The following is a 26,316-nucleotide window of genomic DNA, read 5'->3' as shown; positions in this document are numbered from 1 at the left end:
AAACTGTCAATCATATGAACAGTCTGTGTAACAGTGCTGTCTTCTCCATTACTGCCTAGGTCTAATCCAAAACCATCCTATCAAAAGGCACTAGGAATCAAGCAGAACAAGCAGACTCAGTAAATAAAATCCTGGCCATGCTGTGTTAGCTTATGCTACCTGTGAACTCTGACTGTCTTGCATTTCCCTCTGGCCTGAAAATCTAGTAGTCTCTAGAGCCTTTTTAAAATGAGATGCCCAGATGGCTTTGAAAAGGCCTTCAAATGAACAGCAGGCACTTACCTGAAATCTGAAAATTGTAGGATTTAAAAGCAATACCAAATTTTCCATATTTGCAAAGCCTGTTTGAGTACATTAGCTAGCAGCAAACACAACACGCACTCCAGATTTCCGGAGTGTCCAAAAAATGTGCGCAAGATGACACAGCATATAGCACACTGATAAAACCAGCACAGACACTTGAATGATGATTCCTGTCCTGTTGGGGAGGTGGTATTTCCGATGCTATCATACAAAAGACATGCAGTTCTGACTGGCTTCCTGTAAAACCCTCAATTTATGAATGTCTGGTTGGATTGGCAAGGCTACACTGGGTTCACTGGGCATGACATGACTGAGCTGACCTAAGGAAGGACACTGCTGTCCCCAGAGATCAGCTGTCCGGATCTCAGGCAACCCAGAGCTAGGAAGTCATAAACACAGATTGGGAAGATTTTTTAGAGCTGTTTTGGGAGTTTGCTTACTTCCTTGTTCCCAGTTATTTCATGTATGCACCTCCTCATCCTTCATCCACCTCTTCCACCTCCAGAAATAGTTGTGTTCACCCACTTAGGTTGAATGAGTTAATGGTTCAGGGGGAAAAGGCCTGAGTTGAACTGGCTATTCTATGTGCAGAAAGTTAATGTACATCCTCAAAACTTTTACAGGGGCTGTACAGTGAGGTGGCATGGACTTTGCCCATTACCTAACCCATGGGGTCTTTCACTGGGGCATCCACAAGCTCTGCAATGTGTCCTCTAAAGTCAGAAGCCCTTTACCACTTGGAACAAAGAGAAGATAGAAATCCAGATGCTCAGTTCAATCAGGGTTTTCCCCACGTGGGTTCCCCAGGGCTAAGGAGAGCAGGGAGTGGATGCAGAACAAGAGCTGGAGGTGGGTGGACACTCACATAGATGAGGTGCTCCCGATAGCGGATCAGCAGGTTCCTGAGAATTCCTGCTTCATTCAGGTCCCCCAGGCGGATCATGTCCTCCACTCCATGGATGGAAGTGGGGTGCATGGGTTTGATGTGGCTGGCATTCTGTGGGGAAATCCAGTGCTCCTGCGAAGAGAGCAAGGACAGAGAGAGATAAGTCAAATGAGAGACCACTGGGAAACAGCCCACTCCAAACAGAAGGACCAGATGGAAGAACATACATGGGAGAGCATCAGCACACATGCCACAGCTTCTATTCCTGGGGCAAGGCAGTCATTAATTTGAAAGATTCATAACAGAAGAAGGAAAACATCTTTTTATTGGAGTTTTATTGGAGCAGCAAGAGACATGAGACACAAGCCATCCTGGCAGAAGCCTCCTCCAGGGCAGTACGGTCATCCAGCACATTAGGGGAGTTCATAACAAATAGCAGATTTGTTTTTCCCTTCACAACTACTTTTTCACATCTTTGCCACAAAATACTGTTGAGAAGATGATTTAGAAAAGGAGAGAGGGACGGTCAGGGGTGGTAAAATCATACTTTTATTGGCAGAGTCTTGTTTAGACTAACCACTTCTAAAGGGCTTCAAAAGCCACTACAAATTGTACACAAGGACCCTGCTAAACCAAACCTCTTTCTATTATCCTTGAAGGCAATGAGAGCAGTTACAGTTATCTCAGTCAGAAAAAAATTAAAATTATGAAGGACAGAGGGCCACCTTCTGCTTGTGATATAGACCTTGCTCTAAAACAGCTACCATTCCAAAAAAATAGAGGTGAGAAATTGAAAGTAAACCAGTGTTTGGGCACATGTGGTATTGGTAGGAGGTTAGGAAGGACTGGATAACAGCAGAATAACAACAGGTTGAGGTAGGTTTGCTCAAAGCACTATCTAAATGTATTTTGGGAGTTTCTGTTATCGTTGTGCTCTAGAAGCTTCTCAACGTTGCACTCCCAGTACAGCCATAAAAGTAGGGACACAACCCTGTCTTGTCTACAAATAGAAAACTATGGCACAGCTGACTCCAAAGGACATGTGGGAAGTCCATAACAAAGTCAATGATCACGGCCCTATGACCCCTGGCCTAGTCAGGCCATAGAGCTGTAGAAGGGTCATCAGAATCCTTTGTACGTACATTGCCTTCATCATCCACAACCTGGATCTGTCCAGAGTCACACAGTTTAACCACCGCTCCAATGGGAACATCGAATTCCCGTCCAGTTTTGAGGTCCATCCACACATAATCCCCCTGGAACCAAAGAGAAGATAGTTACACTCAGGGCTGCAGAAAGTTCAGCATCCCTTGGGATAGAAGTTGTTGACATTTGGTACCCAAATCATTAGAACAAGTCAAATTACTTCCTTTGCAAACCACAAACCACCCCTTTTCACATGTGCTAAGGAAAGCAGATGCTTTGGATGTGGCACTTGGGGCTATGGCTTAGTGCTGAACACCCTGGTGCTGGGTGAATGGTTGGACTGATGATCTCAGAGGTCTTTTCCAACTTTTATGATTCTACGAAACCCACTGCAAGGTATCAGCAGCAGGGCATGTCCACACAGCATACGCCCCCTGTACTCTCTGTTTCTCAAGCTTCTGAGTGGTTGTTGGTCACAGAGCGCATCCAGCAGAAACAGATTACAGAGCAGCGAGACAGGTCAAAAAATGCACCCAGACAGAGGTTTTCCTCTGTGTAACATGCAAACCTAGAAGGTCACATTTAGGAGATGGTTCTGAGCTCTTTTAAGCCCTATCTGGAGGCTTGTGGCACAATTCTTCCTTGCAGATAACCGCTATCAAATATACCTTGGAGACTGCTGAAAAGGGAATGACTGAAGATGGATTAAGAACATAACCAGAGAGGCTCCTTCAGGAGTTCTCCCAGCTACACTGATGTGTAGGTGGGATGTTTGCATTTAACACTTTTCAGTGGATTTTATCTACTGTGAGCATATCCACTTGCGTCCTGAAGCTCTGCAAAGTTTCAGCATCCATAATCCCAAAGGAAGAACTTAGCTACAAAAAGTTGCGTCCTTTTGCATGTTTCAAATGTTTCACCTCTTTCAGTTGAGGCCTCTGTTTTCATTTTGGAAGACACAGGAAGCAGTTAACCCCTATCCACTCACCATGTCACTGGTGATCCTATAGACCTCTGTCAGTCCTGCTGGGCAGAGACTATCTGCTTATCAGCTCTGTGGATATTAAATTACTCAAATGCAAAAAAAGCTTTTAAAGAAGCTGTTTTCCTCAATACAAAAGCAAATTCTAAAATAACTCCAAACTAAAGTCCCAAGAAGGACCCATACTGAAACAAAGCAGAATTATTTCCCACCCCTGTTCTCAGTGTGAAGATGTACTAAAACTGGGAGCAATCTAGTTGCCAGGTGTGTTTTCATTCATATAGCTGAGCTTAATGTGTGAACTTGCAGTCCCACTTAACACCACATTCCTGGGGACCAGCTCCACTTGTACCTATTAAGCACAATGCAAATGCAATATCTACCTTTTGAAGTCCTGAAAAACTGCTGGGAGATGGAGAAAGGAAAACCAGGAGGTATCACTTTGCATGTGCTCTGATATAACCCCTTTCCTGAGCATCCACTCTCAACCATTTCTGTGGACAGAGTATATTTATAGATTTGGTTTGGCCCAAGGCTACTGAAAAACCTTCACCTCCACGCTGGGCGGTGGGAACTGGAGACATCATGATCCAAGTCATCATTCACTAAGACTTCTGAGAGATACTAACCTGTGAGTGCCACCAGGATGTAAGGTTACACTCAGGGACTCACACATGGAGAAACACTACACACCAGGTGTCCCCAACCATTTTGTGGTAGACTCCACCCTGGTTTCCAGCAGAATATTAATACAGTCATCCTGCTTATATAAAGCTCAGGATCCAGTCCTTAGTTTGAGTTTTTATTTCCTCAGAAGGTTGTGCTACAGTTCTAAGTATCTTTATCCCGCTCATAAAAATATCATATTCATATCTTTTTCTCATTAACTGTCTTTCCCTCACATCTCATAACTCAGTTAAAATGGGGAAAAGAAACAACTAATGAATGCACTGTCAGGAGCAGATACATTATAAATCCATTTATATTAATATTTATTTCTTAGCTCCTTTGATCCAACATTCAAACATTTCAGAGTGCTCAGCACTGTCATCCTCTCTGCTTCACTGGCCAAATTCATGCACAGGGTGCGTAACCTGATCAAGGTGTCAGCAAGAGAAGAGCCGGGTTGCTCAGCCCCTGGTCATCAGAAAACCTTTCTGACACCTCAGCAGCTTTGTAAAAGTTGCTGTTAATCAAGGAAACGTTAATTGTAATGCTGGTTTTTTTTTTTTTTTTTTTTTTTAATCTCCAATATTGAATAGCTGTAAAAGCAGCCTACTTCATGTGTTCTGTTACCACGCAGCTGAGATAAAAAGCAGTCTGCTCTACCCAAGGTAAATTGATACTCTACTACCACTAAGACACCTTCTATGCTTTGTTTGCCTAATACACAGAGTGCTCGTCCCCACAAACTGCTCGTTCTAAACCCATTAAAGTGCAGTTCTTAATACTGCTGAAAAAAGTCTTATGGGATGGGCTAAGCTGGTAAGGTCAGGAAGGTTGGGGGGGTTTAAAAAATAACATCACTTATTAAGAGTGCCAAACTATTTCCTTTTCTGACTTTAATCAATTTGACATAAACCCCATGGAAGTCAGTTATATTCCTTCCTTCTGCTGATGCAATCACCTTCAGATCAGCTCCCAAAACAGCAGATATATTGGGGATTTCAGGGCAAATCAGGGTGATTCATGCATTTACCAGCTGGGGCAGACTGGCTTGTGAGTTGCATAACCTGCCTCATGCTTCAGTTATTTTTCAATACACATGACAGAGTATGGGAGAAGTGAGAATACCAGCAGACCCTTTACAGTATCAACGTGGTCCAACTCTTCCTCCTCAACTCAGCCACTGGATGCCAGTGCCCTCCCAAATGCTCTGGGGCAGACCCTCACGACCTCACAAACTATGGGCAGTGACAACCAAAGAGCAGTGCAAAGAGGAGGATACACTGTGAAGGGTGCACACACAGATCCACACAATTCACAAAGAGGATCTTTAGGAGGAACTTCCAAATGTGAAGAGCAAGAAGTTTGCACTGCTGGCGAGCTACAATGCTTGATGGCGACAAAGGAGAAAGGTGAGAGAAGCTGGTGTAAGCAGTGTAAGGATCCCATCAATAGCAAGACAGGTTTCAAAGTAGCCTGAAAGCTCCCAGCCATGCTCAGGGCTCAGGACCCCCTATCTTACCGCTAAAATGGTCGTGGGCTTCAGGACCTGGTTGACATTGCGGAGTAGCGTCCATTTGCCCTGGTCTTTCTCCTGATCTTCCACCACCTCGGGGCATGGCTGCACGAAAACGACTTTCTTCTTCTTCAGCATCTCCAAAACTTAGCAGTGGTGTTTGTCCCTCTCTCTGCTTTCTATGTGTATTCCACCATGAATGCCAGAATCCTGCGGCTGGTTTGCTTTAGACCTGCAACATGACTATGCCTGCTGCTTCCAGGACACCCTCTGACCTGATTCACAATATGGCTCTTGGTAAAGATCTTCTCCTAGGAGAAAAATTTCCACGCACCAGCCATGGTCCTCCACTGGCCAGCTGACATGCTCACTGTATATGAACAGCAATGCAGGAGTCTCTAAGTAAACTGAACAACTCTGCTTCTCTTCACTTAAATTCTTCCAGTCTCTCCAGCAAGGACTGATACTTGGTCAAGGACCTGAAGGACACTGCAACAACCGGTTCTGGAAAAATGACTGCAGGATTAAGAGGAAACCTCTTCCTTCCCCTGTGACTTCTCTCTGTTACCTTCCTTTCCTAGTGAAATAACCGCCTGCCAGCTTGAGGACTTTCAGCACAGAACACACCGGGATACTTATTAATCCACAAATGCGGTCACTCCCCATGCAACACATGGCATTTAATTAACCTAATACCTTTACATACCAAATTAACCAAAGCACAGCGGGAACTCAAAACCAGAGGCCATCTGCATTTTCTTTAAACTGATCGCCTTGAGTAGATCCATAGCAACTGAATTTTAAATAATTGAGTGGAAGGCGTTCAGCACAGCACAGTCTCTGTGCCTATAGGTGAGAGAAGAGCCTGGGCTGTGGATGAGAACAGACTGAACACAAGGATCATGGATATAATGAGTTTGCACTGACTCTACATCAGGCTGCTCCACAGACCCACTTCTGCAATCTCTCCTTCTTTATAGGGTGGACTGTTCTAGTAAGGACTAATCAGGACTGCTGGCCCAACCAGAACAGCACAAAGCATTTTACAGTCACCCCAGATTTTCTTTTTTCTTGTCCTATCTCATATACAATTGAGATTTCTCATTTTCATCTAGGAAAGGCTTTTCTGCTCGTTTAGAGAATTTCAGGCCACTATAGCTAGGCCCTGATTTCTTCCATAAAAAATTTGAATCTAAATTGTTGTCATTTACACAGACCAGACTAATGTATGACTACATAATGGTTCAGTTACTAAGACATTCTCATTTATCAGTGTTTTAATGCAAAACTCTACTGATGAATTGATTATATGGGGTTTTGAATCCATTTGTCCATAAAGAAGAGGACATAGGGACAGAGTTTATTTGTGGACCTGGCAGTGTTAGGTTAATGGTTGGGCTCGATGGTCTTAGATGTCTTTTCTAACCTTAATGATTGGATGTGGATTCCACATGGAATTTTCTGGTTCCATATGATTGGAGGAAAGCTTTCTAGATGAAGAAAGGCTTCATAGGTCCCTTTGATGGGACACAGTCACCAAGGACAACAGTAGATGATGGGTACAGCAAACTCATACTGAGCTGCTTCTGTTCACTGATGAACAGCAGTGACGACAGTGAGGAAATCCTTGCCCAAAGGACAGGTGACATTGTAGGTTTAAGCTATATTACAAAGCCCTGAAACAAAGAGGTTATCATTCTTGTAGTTGTGCAAGTGAAGTCAGGAAGAGACTCAGTCTCATGTATAAGAAGACAGGTGAGAGATTAACAGGAAGGGTGCCTACCAAAGGAGCAAGAAAAACGTACATGAGATGTGACAGTAATGCAGGGAGAAGGAGACAGCGAACGTAGCAATCCCATGGGAGATGTCTACGTCCAGCATGAGCTGAAGACACAGTGCTGTACATGACTGCAATTCTGCTCCCCTAGAAAGTACGAAAGTTGTCAAATCAAAGCTAAAAAACAATGGGAGGATGCATGTGGAAGGAAGGACTGAACAAATATGTACAAAGGGACCCATAGGATGGGCTTTTTGGATTTGAGTAGGTTCCTACAGATGCTCTTTGCTCACCAGCACACATCTCCTCAGTGCTGTGCCACAGAAATTGGAACACTGTGGGAGCAGCAGATCTGAGAGAGAGCAGCTGGAGTATTTATCTCACCTTACACTGGAGCAGACAATATGATCATTGCTCAGCTACACCTTATACCATATTTCTGAGGCTGTATATCCCTGTGCGCTGCCAAAGAGTGAGCTAAGGGACAGAGGCCTGGAATTTTTTGCTCTAGTTTATCCTTGGAATAGGAACCAAAGAAGTGAGATGGGAGCCTGGAGGGCTGAATCTAGCCTCGGTAGCCCTATTACGCGGGTATGTTTATTTTTTACCTGACACTGGGGCTGCTGAAGATCTGTAATTTCACACATTTCCACTACATATTTTGTGCATTGCTCCTCTGCTAGCAGGAGATTTTCTGGGGGCTCTTAGGCAGAATCACACATGTCAGCCAGAGACAGTGTTTGCAGTGAGGTCTGTCTGAATAGCCTGAGTGTGCTGCCTCCTGGAAATGGGAAACCCCATTCCTTGGAACCGATGACCCAGCCTGGAAAACAGCCTCCCTTCTCTATACATCAAGGGGTAGAGCAACAGCATTAAGCTTCCTATCAGCCTGCTTCTTCTGAGGGAACGTGCTATGCATTATGTGGGAAACAAATAAACACTCTTAGTACAATAAGGGGAGGGACACAGTGGAGGAAAATAAACCTTTAGCTGGCTGGCAGCCCGTCAGCAATGCCATCCGGTTTAGATTACAGCTCCCTGGGGTAACATTAGACTTTTCACTGCAGAGATAGAAGTATGAGCCAGAAGAGCCATGCTGGACCCTGCTCTGATGATTTACTACACCTCTGCAGCAGCAGTCACAGCTGAGATCAAGGTCCTGCTGTGACACACCTTGTGCACATGCATAGTACCAGGGGTAAATGTTTATCCTAAAGAACTAATGTGACACATGTGGGCAATAGGTTTATGCTGCTGCTGAGACCTGAGCTCCCATTAAATGCTATCACAATGTCATGGACCTCACTGCTGAAGAAAGAAGGGAGACTCCACCTGCAGGAAGCACTCTCAGAGAAGGTGAAGCACCCTCACAGAAGGTGAAGCACCTTATTTAATGAAAGCTTGTTTTTCTTTGCCCCAGCCTGTTTTTCAGTCCCAAAGAAAATACATCACACACTGCCAGGGCTGAAGAAGTGTTCTTGAACCAGTTATTTTGCAGCTAGCACTGAAAAGCTGGGTTATTCAGTGAAACAGGTCAGGTGGGACTCACCCAGTGCCTGTGTTCACCTATGAGCAAGACATGCAGACCTTTGCTAGATGATCATCCCTTTTAAATGAAATATCCTATTCTATCCTACATTCAAGGGAGAAAAATAAATACCTCTGCATAAAGAAGGTAATTAAACTAGGTCAGATGATGATAACCTAAAGGACTGTGTGGAGAGGACAGTTTGGAGGTACAGAACTGCAGCACATTTGTCCAAAACTAGCTAAGGTGACTCCTACCTTTTGCATGGATGCTGAAAGGCTCTAAGGGCTGATACTCAGGTAAATTGCAGAAGGATACGGAAAAATTGGTGGTTAGCAAAGGCTGTCTGTGGACTCAGGCCAGCAGTGCTCCACTGATTACTCCCTGCAGCACTAAACTTACTTTTCTAAAAAAAGAAGAATGAGATCCTGCAGAATGGCTGTTGATGCACTGCATGTGCAAAATATTATCTGTGGGCCATATCTCTGACAAGTGATGTAAAATAACCTGTTCAAGCTGTTAGGTTTTTTGGTTTGGTTTTTTAGGTTTTTTTTTTCCTTATAAAAATGGGTACAATCACATATCCAGGTCTCCAGAGCTTAGTCCTTTATTCCCTCACTGCTTATCTTCGAAGCAGAAAATCTTTAATGCACACAGACACCAGTGCAAACATAGGCATTCCTCCAGCTGCAAGTTTCAACGTGATTTGGAGAGCAGACTGCAGCTTATTATGCCAGTTCAGACTTTCAACAGCTACCTGAATCCTTCTGGCAGTAGAATGTCTGTGCTCTAGTAAAAACACATATCATCACCTCTAGATATCACCTTTCTGATGCAGTTCAGCTCTCAATTACATGAGCGTACCCTACTCAGTTTAATGGAGCTTCTCCTGGATTCACAGCTGTGCAATCCAAGGGATAACCAGGACTGCTCATCTCTATCCTTTGCCAACATCTTTGGTTGTGCATTTGACACCATCATCAGGAAAAGGTGAAAAAGGAAGAAAAAGCCTGAATTTCTACTTAATAACAAATAATAACATAGAGGAGAAGCACATATGCTGGTAGATGGTAACCCTAATAATTTTCCTGTTTCATAAATAAATAAGATTCTTTTCACAATTTCTTGTAGCACATCAGGCAGCAGCTGTCAGCCCCAGTAACATGCTACACACAAAAGCTTCCTGAAGCAAAGGAAGAGATGCAAGAGGAGTTGTTAAATAATTCAATAGTCAATGCACCGCTCACTCACCCTATAACTTCGATACTGAGAGGAGGGGAAAAAATCTCACATAAACGTGGCACATGTCCCCACATTTTCTCATTTAGTGCTGAGGGATAGTCAAGGGCTCTGGGAGCAAAAATGATGGATTTAATCGGATTTACAGGGGCACAATCCAGTGGTGTAACAAGGCTCAGCTCCCAGTGATGCCTGACCTCTTCCCTGGCTTTTGGCAAGGAGCTTGTTGTTGACTGTTTGGGACCTCTTGGCTCGGGAGTGGATTTTAAGCATACAGACAAACATGGAAATAGAAGATTTAATCTGTGACTCCTATGGCATTACTGTCATGAGTGAAGTGGAGAATCCGGCAATCCGTTGATGCTACAAGCAGATTAGGCTGTCTTTGGGTGTCACACACCCAAATGCCGTGCCAGAGCCCTGCATATCAGGTCTCACACGAAAAGCTGATGGACACCACTTGGGATGTGGTTGAAAAATCTTCTAAGATGCCAAAATGGAACAGGAAATGAAGACTGAGCCTTTTAGCCCTGTGGCTGGGTCCTGTCCTAAATGCAGAGGGAAGGAATCCAAAGGAAGACGACAGAGCAATTATAAGAAGTACAAATCTGGAAAACCAGACTGAGGGAAAATAAAGCCAGAAGAATCAGAAGGGGAGTGCTTTTCAATGGGAGCATGTAATTCTGTAATGTTAGACCAAGATATATTCCTTCAGGCCCTAGGAGTAGAGAGGTTGCCCTGGTATCACACTGGGAGCTTGCAGATCTGCTCTAAATCTGCCAGTCACCCCTGTCCCCCCAGACAAACAAGAATTCAGCTAAAGGCTCTCTAGTTTGCAATGGCTGGCATGATGGAAACTCCTTGCCCTTATACACCCAGAATTACAGATTGTGGACATTTTCCTATAAATAAATATTGCTTAGGAAGAGGGTACTAAGGGAATACCATCTCCTTCTCTAAGCATTGTTTGGGAGGGATGCTGGTTCCAACAGGTCCCTATGGTTAGTCAATACAGTTCAGCTGCCTGTTCCCATCCCTTTGATGATACCAAACTCTGTGGTGCACCTTAAGGAAAGCATGCTATCCAGAGGGACCTGCACAAGCTCAATGAGCGGGCCCAAGAGAACCTCATGAGGTTCAATAAGGCCAAGTGCAGGGTCCTTCACCTGGGTCAGGGTAACCCCCAGTGCCCATATATACTGGGGGATAAAGGGATTTGAGAGCAACCCTGAGGGTAAGGACATGGTGGATGAAAAGCTGGACATGAGTGGGCGATGTGCGCTGGCAGCCCAGCAAGCTAACTGCATCCTGGGCTGCATCACCAACAGAGTGGTCAGCAGGCTGAGGGAGAGAATTCTGCCCCCCTATGTCCTATCTGATGAGACTCCATCTGCAGTGGGGCCACCAGCATAAGAAGGAGTGAACCCAGAGGAGGCCGTGAAGATCTCAGAACACTTGAGCACCTCTACTGTGAAGACAGGCTGAGAGAGTTGGGGTTGTTCAGACTGGAGAAGAAAAGTTCTGGGAAGACCTTAGAGCCCCTTCCAGTATCTAAAGAGGATTCAAAGGAGAACTGGAAAGGGACTTTTGACAATGGCATGTAATGACAGGGCAAGGGGAACACATTCAAGTTGAAGTAGGGTTGATTTAGGTTACAAGAAATCTGGGGACAAACTTTTTTGCAGGAAAAAGGGATAATAGTTATAAACTAAGAGAGTTTTAGATTAGATATTAGGAAGAAGTTTTTTTACAATGAGGGTGATGAAGCACTGGCACAGGTTGCCCAGAGAGATAGTAGGTGGCCCATCCCTGGAAACATTCAAGATCAGGTTCTGAGCGATGCGATCCAGTTGAAGATGTCCCTGCTCATTGTAGGGGGATTGGACCCTATGACCTTTAAAGAGTCTGTGATTCTTTCTTTGATTTGATCCTCCAGTGAACCAGATCAAGGAATTAACACAGCAGCAACATTTTCACGTGTTTCTGCAAAGTGTTTTACTGGCTTAGTCCCTCAACTGGCTCACAATGCAAACAGCAAAGCCCCAGTGCAGGAGCAGGGAGAGCAGCAAGAACAGTAAGACAGGTTGTCCTCAGGACAACTGGCCTCTGGAGCTGGTAGACAGAGACAGGAAGCCAAATACCCGCCCTGTAATCCAGGAGAAAACACTGAGTGACCTGCTGAGTCACTTGGATCCTCACAAGTCTATGGGACCAGATGGGATCTATCCTAGGGTAACGAGGAAGCTGGCAGAAGAGCTTGCCCAGCCGCTCTCCATCATTTACCAATAGTCCTCACTGCGGAGGTCCCAGATGATTGGAAGCTGGCGAATGTCACACCAAAAGGGCTGCAAGGAGGACCAGGGAAACTACAGACCTGTCAGCCTGACCTCAGTGCCTGGCAAGGTTATGGAGCAGATCATCCTAAGTGCAATCACACAACAGCCATAGGATAGACAAGGGATCAGACCCAGCCAGCACAGGTTTAGGAGGGACAGGTCCTGTCCAACCAACCTGATCTCCTTTTATGATCAGGTGACCCACCTGGTAGATGAGGGGAAGGCTGTGGATGTGGTCTGTCTGGACTTCTGCAAAGCCTTTGACACCAGTTCCCATAGCATTCTCCTAGAAAAGCTGGCAGGCCATGGTTTGGAATGGGGCACTCTGTTCTGGGTTAAGAACTGGCTGGATGGTTGGGCCCAGAGAGTGCTGGTGAACGGGGTTGCATCCAGTTGGTGACCAGTCACTAGTGGTGTCCCCCAGGGATCAGTGCTGGGCCCAATTCTATTTAATAACTTTACTGATTATCTGGATGAGGGGATTGAGTGTACCATCAGCAAATTTGCAGATGACACCAAGTTGGGAGAGAGTGTTGATCTGCTGGAAGGCAGGAGAGCTCCTCAGAGGGACCTGGACAAGCTGGAGAGATGGGCTGATTCCAGCGGGATGAGGTTTAACAAGGCCAAGTGCCGGGTCCTGCAACCCCCTGCAGCGCTACAGGCTGGGCACAGAGTGGCTGGAGAGCAGCCAGGCAGAAAGGGACCTGGGGGTGCTGATCGACAGGAGGCTGAACATGAGCCAGCAGTGTGCCCAGGTGGCCAAGAAGGCCAATGGCATCCTGGCCTGGATCAGGAACAGTGTGGCCAGCAGGAGCAGGGAAGTGATTCTTCCCCTGCACTCAGCACTGGTGAGGCCACACCTGGAGTGCTGTGTCTAGTTCTGGGCCCCTCAGTTCAGGAAGGACACTGAGGTGCTGGGGTGGGTCCAGAGAAGAGCAACCAGGCTGGTGAAGGGACTGGAGTACAAGTCCTATGAGGAACGGCTGAGGGAACTGGGGCTGTTTAGCCTGCAGAAGAGGGGCTCAGGGAAGACCTCATCACTCTCCACAAATAGCTGAGAGGAGGCTGTAGCCAGGTGGATGTTGGCCTCTTCTCCCAAGCAACCAGCAGTAGGACAAGAAAGCACAATCTTAAGCTGTGCCAGGGGAGGTTTAGGTTGGATATTAGGAAGAAATTTTTTACAGAGAGAGTAATCAGACACTGGAATGGGCTGCCCAGGGAGGTGGTGGATTCACTGTCCCTGGAGGTTTTTAAGATGAGACTGGATGTGGCACTGAGTGCCATGGTCTAGTAACCGTGGCAGTGCTGGATCAAGAGTTGGACTCGATGATCTCAGAGGTCTTTTCCAACCTGGCTTATTCTATGATTCTATGAACACAGAGCTGGCAGCATGCCCAGGCGAGTGGAGCTGCTGTCTGCACAGGTATCTGCTGTGGCATCACTGAGTGGAGCTGATGGAGGCTCTGCCTCACTCATGGATGAGCTTTATTCCCTGAGTGAAGGCAAAGAACTCTTTGATTTCATTCATGAAAGCAGAATCCCAGCTGATGAGCACGAGAGCTACAGAACTATGTAACAGATGGAGGCAAATAGGTATGTCTACTCGACATTTTTCTACCTCTGAGGCAAACAGCATTTTCAAGATCACAGTGGTTCACAGAGAGGACACAGTTTGAATTACACTGTACAGTACTGATGCAGGGGGAAAATGGAAAAAAAAAAAAAAGCTACACAGAAATGTAAATTGGAAGGGATGTTTCTCAGCCTGGCTCATGCAGGCTGTTCAAAGAAGCCTAAAAACCACCACATGAATTCAATTGTTTTAGCTCTTCTTATTCCCTGGGAAACAAAGAGTATTTTTCCACCATCTGCAATAAAAGTGTCTTTTATTTTTTGCATGCAACCTGTCAAATTCTCTTTCAGAGTTCAGCTTCATCTTCATGTTCCATGCTCTGGAAAGATGCTTGCTACTTTATATTTACTTCAAGTTCTTGTTCACTCCTTCCTGACTTTTTACATCTGTCTGAGACATAGTCTGCAATTAGTTCCTATGTATTAAATAGAGATGAGACTTGCAATCTACACAGCTATTCCTGCATAAACAGAGTTGTAGACTTAGTGCAAAGAACTGCATAATCCTAGTACAAATATATTATTTTCCTATGTAGTAGTTGTCTATATTCGTGTAAATGCAATTTTCCCAGCAGAAACATGTCTATGCTAGGGGTCTGCATTAGCCAAATTCACACTGACATGTCTAGACAAGTCCTCCTACTTAAATAGCACGTCTCATCTTTGGAAATACTGAATGAAATAGTGAATGGAATGCTTTTCCTACACTGCCACGCCAGATTGGAGCAGATCTGCCCTTTTTACACATTACCTTTGTGCATACACTGATGGTTATGTTGGTTACTGAGGAGAGTGAGGGGGTCTGGAGGAAGGTCAGTTTGCAGCTCAGTCAATAGCAGCTTGAGGGAGTTTGTGATATGACTGCTGAAGGGAGAAATGGACTTCTCCAGAGGTGTGTTTGAAAAGCCAGCCCCTGAGAGGAATGGACGGCAGGAGAAAGCATAATTGAAACCAAACAAATCACACTAGTTATGCTCATGACGCAATTCAAAATATCTCAGTACTGGTTCCTGTTCCTTAGGTACCAGCCACAAGGGTGCAGAGATGCTGCAATGCAAGTAGTATCCTTCTGAAAGGAGAAAAGATACTCCAAGATGCAAAAAGAAATTGGATTTGGGACTGTTCAGTCTTTCAGTATCTAAAGGGGCTACAAGAGAGCTGTAAAGGGATTTTTGACAAGGAAATGTAGGGATAGAACAAAGCGGAATGGCTTTAGACCTACACAGGGCAGGTTTAGGTTAGGTGTTAAGCAGAAATTCTTGACTGTAAGGATGGTGAAGAATTAGAAAAGATTGCCCAGAGAAGTTGTGGCTGTCCCATCCCCAGAATTATTCAAGGCAAGGTTGGATGGGGCTTTGAGCAACCTGGGCTAGTAGAAGTTGTTGTCGAGTTGGAATGAGGTGATCTTTTATGGTCCCTTCCAACACAAAACCATTCTATGATATTATGATTCTGTGAAAAAAAAACTGAAGAAAATTAAACATGTGAATGTTTTTTTCATCATGAAATGGATAACAAAAAGAATCATACTAGTATTTATTAAAACCCAGAAAAATAATCTATATTTCATTGCTTGCTTCATGTTTTTGAAGATTCCAAAGCTGGCTCCATACAACACCACCTTGAAATGGAAACTCATATCAGGGTGCTAATTGCAATCATTTGCCTGGATTCCTCAAGGCCCTTTGCCTTGGGAAAACTTTGAAAAACTTCCCAAATTGCTGGTGGTGGATCCCTCCGAGGGAGGAGGTGGACCAGCTCTGCGCAGCACAATACCAGCCCCATCTGCTGTAACTCTCTGGAATTACTAAATGCACCAAGAGATTTGTTTCCTATGATTTCACCATGGGTTTTAAGTAAACTTTGATGCTAATAGTATGTGAAATTCCAGAAGGCTTTGGAATAACCACAGAGGACAACCACATTAATTAAGGACATGAAGGAACCAGGTGGTTCAGCTAGACAAACCCTAACCTAGAGGTTGCAAATAGAGGTAGAGTGGAGTTTTTAGCTTGGCACAAGATGACAGGGACTGGGACAACCGTCACTGTTGAAATCACAGTTGCAGTTGACAGACATAGCCAAAACAGTTGACTTGTTGGATCAGGACACATACAGATGTGCACCGTGGATTCCTTCAAACTTGGGACAGCTTTACAGTTAATGGTTTCCAGCTTGTTGGGCACATATTGAAGAGATTCAGCTTTTAGAAAGTGATCATGAACCAAACTCTGAACATCAGTCCTTTTACACACACAAACCCAGAAACCTGTTTCAAAATCTAAGTCCCACCAAGTAATCAACAGCCATTGCAAATAAAGCAATAGTCACAGATTGGAAAATTAAGCTGGACCTATTTCTTACATGAAATTGTCAAGGAATGGTGGCTGGTAAGATTGCCAGTGGGGTAAGACTTTCATATGGATATCCTGAACTCTAGTAACCAGAAGAATAAAACCATAAAAGAAATACTCTCTGCATGATTTGATGCAGGAAATAATTCCTGTATTATTGGTACTTTTAATATTCCTCATGGATATTTTATTACATGAACGGTCCATTCTGCATACACTGCACAAGGGGGATATGGCCTCCAAAGGTCACACATTTTACCCAGTTTGAGAAGGGTTGCATTACAAATACAACTACAATTCTAGAGCCAAAATTTCGGTTTTGTTGGGAGGTTTTCAGGGTGCCTAGCATGGCAGAGATGCTTGTTCAGCAGCAGCCAGCTAATTGGTGCTCATGTGCAAACCCAAATCATGTAAAGGGAAATTAATTCATGTGAAGAATACTCATCAATTTTACAGTTGTTTTGAGAAACTCAATAATTGCCCTATAGCCTTAATTTTGAGACTGCAAGAGTATTTATCATATAGATATATTAATTAAGTCTATATTTCTGCAAGGAATGGGCTGACAGTATCAGCATGGAAATACAGTTAATGCCTCCACTGCATTTTGCTGGATGCAAATGTTGCTTAATTTCAAGCATCTACCTCCTGAGAAAGGCTGCCTGTCTCACACTGAATTTTATGGTGTTAAGGGGCAGTAAAATGCCCTCACAAAGTGATTTGCGGATCATGAAAATGAAGCGTGTGACCTTAAGAGTCATTTGCTAGCAAAGGTGCTGGCAATAAAACGCCTGGCTGGGTGGTAGGAGATGCACATAAACTGCTCACATTGCATTTGCACTGTCTGCACAAAAGGCTTCTAAGTCATGGTGGGTAAATCACTGTCCCAGATAGGTGTTTTTCCTAATCTTATAAAACGAGCAGCACTTGGTTCTTTCTTCTTTAGCGTGCAAAGTAAGCCAAGGTCTTTTTCTCCTGGGTTCCGCTAAAGCAGCTCTGGTCAAAGGACAGAGGACATTCTGTTTCTTGCTTGAAGAGTTGGAGGGGAGCAATACTATCAGGATGCAAGTGGAATTGCCTCAGGCAGAACATGAAAATGGGTGTGCAAGGTTAAGACACACCACAGAACCATCTATGGTAGCATCCTGTTGTCACCAGTGGCCCACATGGATGGCTAGGGCAGAATGGGACGAGGTTGTAGAAATACTTATTTAAAATACTCTTCCAGTCCCTAAATAAGGGGATATCAACAAAAGTCAGTGGGGACTAGGTCCAGCAAAAAGCAATGAAGGTGGATAGGACATCTAGGGAAGTATGGAAGCTGGATAGGTGCTTGGAAGGGAGATTCATTAGGGACTACTAACTAAATAAATCACTTCAGGCTTGGGAAATGACCAGGCTGAAAATTCGTAGGTGGAGGCCAGGAAATTAGTTGAAGGATAGGAACATATTTTGAGGAAATAACACTGTATGCTTACTCATCTCTTGGTGTTCACCAACAGTCATTTTGGATACAGAATGCCAGGTGGGACAGATCTGGGTCTGAACAAATCTGGACTTTTCATATACATTCCCAACCTCAACCCACTGTAACTCCATTCAGAATTTTATAATAGTTTCTGCTCAGGAACACAAGTCCTCATAACTTAGAACTGCTGAAGTTTTCTCCATTCACAAAAGTTGCCTAAAGGAGAGTGAAATCCTTGTAAACTTCTAAGATTGACCTTTGCCAAGTGCAAGAAAGTAGGTTATTTCCTCTGCCAATGCCACCTCCCTTGTGAATAGAGAAGCCAAGGCTGAATTGTGAAGGCGAGGAGAGGAGGACTGATCCACTGTGTCACCTTCCCATGTTACTAAAATTCATATCCATGTGGATGAGGCCAACTAGGAAAAGGCAATTCCCTTACATTTCAACACATCCCTTGCACGAGCTGGTCAGTACTGCTGACCACTAGAGCAGTATCTGCAAATGTACCCAGGAGTGGCGAAATGGAAATGCTAAAGCATCACCATACAAATTTCCAAGTCCCAGTCCACAGTTACTCATCTCATTTTCCCATTGTTGAAAGCCTCAGTAGACATATCTAAAGTGGCAGCTGGCTCACTGGTGTATCTCAAGTTATTTCACTCCCAGTATTGAATTTTCTCTGCTCTTAAAGACTTTTTTTTCCCCCCAGAACAGTCTTCTTATGTGTATTTTAGCAAACATCTAAATCCTCCTTCTGTTTTCGTTGCATTTATAAACCAACTAAAAATGGATTCACTCTTCCAAAGTTCTTACTGTAAATTTTCCTTAGAGAATGCCATTTCACCAAGACTTGAAATGCAATAGGAAAAACATATAAACAAATCTTTTAATGAAAACACTTTAGTTTGGCTAAAGGCTGATATGGAAAGTATTGTTTTGATGTTCTTATTGGAAGTCTCCAATATTCAGCTTTTAATTCCAATTACACTACTTTATTTATCAACCAGGCAATGGCATCTCAACAGATATTCTCTATACCCCCAGCTCAGCTTTCTCCTGAGAAAGAAATGCCATTTTTCAATTTGTGCTACTGAAAAGGTCTGTTATTGCTTTTCTTCCCCTGGGCTCCAGGAGCTTTGCTCAGCTTCTTGAACCTGATTGCAGAAAGCCAAAGCTAAGTGTGTTTCTTTAGGAAAATTGCTGTCAAATCTACACCGTGCTAGCAAATGATGCCGTGCCTTGAAAAGGAAATACATTTTACATCAAAAAAGCCAAATCGTTCACTAGTATACATCAGGGCCATTCCACAGAAGTCTCTATAACTCAAAAATCCAAGAAATGTTGAGGGTTCTCTTTTCAATGCCTTGCTGTCAAATATTTCCAATTTTGCAAGAGGAATTTGATGAAGACAAAGGTCATCTCAAACAGGGAGAGCTCCCTGTCTGCAGCCATTTCTACAAGGAGCAAATGACAAGCTTGGTCCCACACTCCTTTGAGGATGTCACACCACAAACATTTCTTACAGCTGCCATGTTGCCTTAAATGTCTGTCTACCTCTTACCCACATCCCTCCAAATGTCAGTCTCTATATCCCATCTGAGAACCAACCTGAGTAAAAATAACAGGGGAAAAAAAAAATTAATAATAAACTACGTTCAAGTTTTTTTAACGTACATGCGAACCATTTGATTCTGGCAAAATTGTGAACAAGGTGGTCCAGCTAACAGCTTTATCACTCAGCTGGGAGAAAGTGGAGGGCAGATAGAAGCAGGTGGGTATATGGGCATGGGAATGGGACAGGAATGGGACAGGAGCTCCTTTGCTCTGCTCTTTTTGCACAGCTGGGATGAAGATGCTTCCTCCCATTAAGGACAGTAATCAAAGGCTCAATGGCAGGAATGAGGGCCAAGGGAAATCAACCCTTGTGTTGATCCCTAGCAGCAGGATAAGTTATGGCTGAGTGGAAATGAAAGATTTCTAATTTCCCTCCCCAAACATCTCTCCAGCAAAAGGAGTTGCTAGATGGGCCAACAGTCCCCAGCTTTACCAGCTAGTGTAGAATGGCCAGGAGAGGTTCAAGATTCATTACAAGTTTGTTTTTGTGTTTTGTGTGTTGTGGGGTTTTTTGTTTGTTTGTTTGTTTGTTTTTTGTTTTGTTTTCACTCAAAGCAAGACTTCTTCAGAGGCTTACAGAACCACAGAACAACAGAGTCATCATTTAGGTTGGAAAGGTCCCCTAAGATCATCAAGTCCAACCACTAATCTAACACTCTAAACTATGGCCCCAAGTGCCACATCTACACGTCTTTTAAATACCTCCAGTGATGATGACTCCACCACTGCCCTGGGCAGCCTATTCCAATGCCTGACCACCCTTTTGGTGAAGAAATTTTTCCTAATATCCAATCCAAACTTCATGATGAGTTGGAGAGTTTAGGAGAAAGAAACAGTTCGAGAAGCTGAATTTCTCTCTTCTTGCTCCAGATGTCAGGTCTCAAGCAAGCTAAATGCACCTTAAGGGCTCTGACAGACAGGGAGAAGTTACCATCAAGCAGGACAGGATAATATGTGAGCTGCTCTGCAAGAGCTGTCCCTGGAGATGTAGATTTTCCCTGGGGAAACATGGTCACAAGATCAGGTCGAGGTAAATTTTGTTATTGAGTCCTTTGAAGTTTCCTATATCCTCAAATAATATTGGCTGAGTATTCTGTTACTGCCTCTTTAAAAATCAAAACTAAACTCCGCCACACATATAACAACTCTCATGCAAAGCCTTCTCTGTCTTGAATTCAAAAAGATTAGGGTTTCAGTGCATACACTTCAGAGAAGATGGATCCTGGAGGCTTGTCTGAGGTATCAAGATGCAGGAACAAATGCATTTCAGACAGGCTCTCTAAGAGGGTATTTCCACACCCCAGCTGAGATTGTTCACTCTACCTTTATTTGACATCACATAATTTATATTCCACAGCCACAGCACTGCAAGAAAATCTCCCTAGCCTGCAGCTTCATTTTCTGTACACAGCAACCCCAGCACTTTAATTGTCCCATAAACGTGATGGAAAGGATTTGATGCAAAGAGCTGTTAAAATGCCAAATGTCTTGAGCACTGCAACTACTGAATGGCTCCCAACGATTCATGTTTCAATCTATATGCAAATGTGCCCTTTGGTTGGCTTGTGCTGGACTTTTCATTGCTGCATTACAGCTATCCAGGGAAGCCTCAGACTCATAGATCAGAGAGATACGAGGCATAAATGGGAGAAGACTTAAATTATTCAGTGTTTATGAGAAAGAGAATTCAAACAGTGGAGTTACACTTTGCTTTTTATAATAACATGATTACAGATCAGCCCTGAGAAGACCTACAATAACGTTGTTTTTCTCCCTCTCCCCTTCCTCCTTGCTAACAAAATAAATAGCACAATGAATCACTTGGCAAAGCCAAATGTGTATTACCAACAACACTCAAAATGGTGTATGTCAGCTGCAGGTAAAGCCAGTGCTCAGAGACCAGCTGGGAGATGTCTGTGACTGGACTGAAAGATTTCAAAAGCTGGTCTCTGCTGTTCTTAAATCTCAGTATAGGAAAACATCTCCTTGGAGCATCAAACCGAGACTCTGAAAACACTAGCAGTCACAAAATCTACTCCTGCTCATTAACAAATTGCACAAATCCCCTTCACCTCAGTGCAATGTGTAATTCTGGTCTTAACAAGAAGAAAATAAGTAGTGAAGAAAGGGCTGCCACCATCACAAGAGGGCTGCAGAACTTGTTTCACAACAGGGACAATAAGGTTTTATAAGATTTTGGTTAATTCCAAGGGTAGGAAGGAAAATGATAAACAAATACCTGAGAAATGGCAAGGAGGGGAAAGTACAATGTTAGCTAAAGGCCAGTCTGGCACAAGAGCAAGAGGTCACAAATACACTCAGAAAACAGAGACATGTACATATCAAGGACAGTCTTGTCCATGTAGGACTTGTTTTGTGGGGTTTAAAGCTGCAGCTGTGCTGGAGACTTTATGTTCAAAGAAATGCCAGAGGTGGCCCAGACTTTGCAGAATGGATGGCTGCAAGGAAACTTCGAGGTTTTGGCATGGAACCCGAGAATCACCTCCCTAAGAGCTCTGCCGAGCCAGGAAAGCAGAGCTGAAGTCTCTGATCAAGGCTTGGCTCTTGCAAAGTTTCAGAATAGCTGGAACACCTTCCTTGCATTGGAAGAGCTTTTTAGCATGAGATATCCACAGTGCTTGATCCCTCAGGACCTTAATTTCTGGCTGGGCTTTGCATTCCTTTATCTGCTTGGATTAAGTCTCCACTGTCTCTTTTAACACCTATTTCTACTTCTCTCCCTATAACCCCAGGAGAAGGCTGGGGAGCCTGTAAGAAATGGGAGAAACCCTCAAAAGCAGCAATACTCCTCATGTGGTCTGGACAAGGTCAGGAGACCACAGTAATACAGATAAAATCTTCTGCTAAGTTTAGTTTAGTGGATGAGATTTGTGGGATCATAGAATATGCCGAGTTGGAAGGGACCCAGAAGGATCATCGAGTCTAACTCCTGATGCTGAACTTGGTCCTCCATGAAATACTTAATATTTTGCAAGTGGGTTTTATTCCCCAGTTGATAAGAAGGTTTGATTTATGGTGGGCTGGCCCAGCAACAGCAAATTTGCAGCACTGTGACCTTTGATTTAACACTGGCTTATATAAGGGTTGCCTATATGAACAAGAAGATGGAGTTGGCAAAAAAAGCCAAGCAGCAGTCATTTGCCATTTGCCACTAGGAAAGCCCTCTACCTTACCAGGCTGTATGGCCAGGACCACTGCACCCTCCTGGTCTCCACTCCAGCTCCAAAACCATCTCTGCTTTAAATAACAGACAGAACATGCACAAACAAGCTGCTGCTGTGCTGCAAAGACAAACAAACTTGTCAGACTGCCAAGGCAGGAATTCAGGAAAGTCCTCCTTTTCCATCTTCCCTTTCTTTGTGCACTGAAATGGACTTGCCATGACTAATTTGCTAGTGACTAAAGCTGACAAGTTTGGCTCCCTTCAGGCCCCTGCTGGGGAACAATATTGGCTTTTCTTTCAGATTACTGGGTGGAAGATACAGGGCAGGAGCTCTGTGTGTTTTCCCCTCCTTGCTGGAGCCATGTGCTGCTCTTGGCACTCAGTCCTCCCTAAGGGAGATCCTGGTATACACTGTTTTGATGGAAGAATGGAAGTAGAGCAATGACATGGGCTCATCTTCAAAATTCCTGAATTTATAGCAAGGTAAGGACAGGGAAAAAAAGCTGTAAGAGCCAAAAGCTCTGAGTTCATCTATTGCAGGTGATGATTTGGAGTTTTGTTTGATCTTGTTGGAGAAAGTTTTCAGGGGAAAAGGGGTGGGAGGGCAGAAGCATGACTATGTTGTGCACATTCAAGAACGAGCGAAAAAAAAGACAGAGAAAGCTCCCTGGAAAGTAACGAAGATAGGAACAGCATAGATGTATTCCCAAAATCTTAGAGCAAAACTTGAGGCAAAATACATACATTGCTGCTACTGGCAATTGAACATCACATAAACAGCAGACTTTTGGGCCACAGAGAGCAAAGTGGTTCCAATATGACTCAGAATGGACCTTTAGATGGGGAAAACTGGTATAAAGTGTCCTCAGAAAGGGCCTGCATCTGCTAACAACTGGGTAACCTTATTTCATTACAGAGGGATCCTTGTTCACCTTACCCATGCTGCAGAAAGACGTTTGCAGTAAGCAACAAGTTCAACACAAACCTATTTCCCTGATACTTGTCAGCAACTGCTTGGCATCTGAACCCACAGGGAGAGTGCCCAGAATTACTTCAGAAGCATGCTGCCTCCTTGCCCAGACAAGACACCATGTTTTTAGATAACAAGGAAGAGGCTCTATTTGAAAGCTCTATTTTGGAGCTCTGCAAAGGGTGAGTTCAGATCAACACAGAAGACTACGAACCACAGAGGGGTACCCACCGACAGAGAGACATGACAGGCAGCCTGGAGTGATACCATCCTAGACAGAGTTGTTACAGGATATTTCTCAATGGCTATTCTGACCTTTTAACCTACTTTGTTTTAATTTCCACACCAATTTTCCTTGGCATTGCAAACTGCACCAGTCAGTTTGTACATGAGGCCAACACCTTGGAGCCTTTGGAAGGGAGCTCCTACCCACCCCTACCAAAGTGGGACCTGTTTTTGTTGGGCTCAGGTCCTGGCAGGTCGGGGCAACACCATAAAGAGCAGCTCAGTTGCTTCATGAGATCCTTAGCATTCCTTCCACTAAAAGTTATCCTCAGCTGTTTGTGTCACTGGTATAAACTGAAACCATGTGAGTTCCTTCAAAGGTCCAAAAAAACCTGGACAAAAGCAGGCAAAAGCATATTTACCAAGGGAGACACAGAGTTGAATCAAAATTGTTGGGTAGATTTGCTCCACTGCGACAATGCTTGACTGTGTTGACAAATATATTTGTGTCTCAATCCGCAGCCCCAGCTCAGGACACATGCTGGGGCTGTCAGTCCTCCCCAGGTGAGACACAGCAATGAGACAGTTCAGAAGCTACAGTGAGAGAGACATGCTATGCCTAGACAGAGGGAAAACACTACAATTTGAAGCCTTAAATGATTACAGAATCACCATGAGACCTGCCATGGAACTTAATTCTTCAATTCACAGACTCATACAATGGTTTGGATTGCAATGGACCTTCAAGTTCATCTAGTTCCAACCCCCCTGCCATGGACAGGGACATCTTCCACTAGACCAGGTTGCTCAAAGCCCAATTGAACCTGGCCATGAACAGCTTCAGGGGTGGGGCAGCCACAGCTCTCTGGGCAACCTGTGCCAACGCCTCACCACTCTCACAGTCACGAATTTCTTCCTAACATCTAATCTAAATGTTCCCTTGTTCAGCTTAAAGCCATTTCCCCTTGTCATATTGCTGCATGCCCATGTAAAAGTTGTTCTCCTTCTTTTTTACAAGTCCTGTGTAGGTACTAGAAGGTGCTATAATGTCTCCCCAGAGACTTCTCCAGGCTGAACAACCCCAACCCTCTCAAACTTCCTCCACATCAGAGGTGCTCCATCCCTCAATTTCTTTCAAATGTGCAAAAAGACTCCACTTTTGCACAACCAAAGCAGCACTGTTCCTGGAAACTGAAAATCAATTTTTGACCAGATCCTTTTTCAAGTCACACAGTAAGTTGTTTTATTCTTCTGCATATCCAGGACTCACAAGCAGCTTCTGGACCATCCCAGATAAGAAAATAGAAGTGGAACATTGCATGAGGTTAATCTGGACTACACACACAGAGCAATGATTTCCTCTAAGCCAATCAAGGATTAAGGCTAATGAGTATCTCTGCATCTTGTAACAGTCCTTTTAGGGAAATAAGATAGGACAAAAATAACCTGACTTGACCCTTCCCCTCCAAAAAAGAAATATTTTTATTAGTGTCTGTAGTGATGTAGTAAAACCAGAGAAACTGAAGACAGGAACGTTTCACTTACCTGTCGTAGAATGACCATGGTTCCTGTATAAACACATCAGCAATCACCAGGAATGGACCTAAATCAAAAGAAATCAGCAATTAATGAATTGTCCCCCTGACTAAGAGTCCCCAGTTTAGGGACTTTTTCAACCCTGAATGGTTTCCACAGCGCTAAGTGTGACGAGGACTAGAAGAACTGCAACTCCCAAGGCTTTCGTAATATTAATTCCAGACAGTGAGAGACAATCCTCTAATACATCCAGATTAATGCTGGCACCATGGTGAATGAGACTGGAACTGGAGGTTGCTTACGCAAGTAATATTTTGTAAACTGAGTCCTAGAAAGTTATCAAAGGATTAACCTAGCAAACACACTGATACATGTGTCTTTGGATTCCATAGTATGACTTAAAGCACGTGGAAAAGGGGAGTCTTGTCCTTAATGGTCCACAAGGCTGGATGGATTTTCATCTTTCCATCAAAACTGATTTCAGGACAGTAAAAGAAAATAGTATTTTCCAAGAAAATACCAAATCCTCCAAAACAGCCTGCAGCTAAGACCTGGATTGGACGGAGCATCTCTACTCTCTGCTCAGGTTGTTGGGTAAATTGTATCTTTGTGGGATTTACACGGGAAAGTCCCATGCTGCTCCTGAGTTTGTGCTTGCTGCTGTGTGACATCACCTCATGGCACTCCCAGAGTTAAATGGGTTGAGTGTGTATGAGTGAAAAACACTTTCAAAGAATTGAATTTCTGCAGCTTTTAATCTCTGAACCATCCTTGGTACATGGTAATCAATAATTGTTGTATTTATGATGTGAAATGTTTTCCAGTATAGTAAAAATACTGAGGCCTTAAAAAGCAGAGAAAAAGGTACTCAGTCTCAGACACACAACTCTTATGGGAAACTGAGGATGTGAAGGCTGATGAAGGATGATCTTCCAGGACACAAGACATTTCTCT

The 26,316-nt window shown here is 43.9% G+C and overlaps 1 protein-coding gene across 3 annotated transcripts in view; it reads right to left on the bottom strand.

Moving 5' to 3' along the window:
• Window positions 1–25,433, bottom strand: part of MYO7A (myosin VIIA) — an 85,986-nt gene extending 60,553 nt beyond the window's left edge. For all 3 annotated transcript variants that reach the window (XM_027899396.1, XM_027899398.1, XM_027899399.1), the window contains exons 1-3: window positions 25,372–25,433; window positions 2,332–2,445; window positions 1,169–1,321 (exon numbers count right to left, since the gene is read on the bottom strand). In XM_027899396.1, the coding sequence (XP_027755197.1) occupies window positions 1,169–1,321; window positions 2,332–2,445; window positions 25,372–25,389 (285 nt within the window). In that variant the 5' untranslated portion in view covers window positions 25,390–25,433. The remainder of the gene's footprint in view (window positions 1–1,168; window positions 1,322–2,331; window positions 2,446–25,371) is intronic.
• Between the last annotated feature and the right edge of the window lie 883 nt (window positions 25,434–26,316).

The sequence above is a fragment of the Empidonax traillii genome, unplaced genomic scaffold (assembly GCF_003031625.1).
Source record: "Empidonax traillii isolate 1590-97213 ecotype Southwest subspecies unplaced genomic scaffold, ASM303162v1 scaffold665:size397641, whole genome shotgun sequence".
Classification (NCBI taxonomy): Eukaryota; Metazoa; Chordata; class Aves; order Passeriformes; family Tyrannidae; genus Empidonax; species Empidonax traillii.
This window is presented reverse-complemented; position numbering and strand designations above follow the sequence as displayed.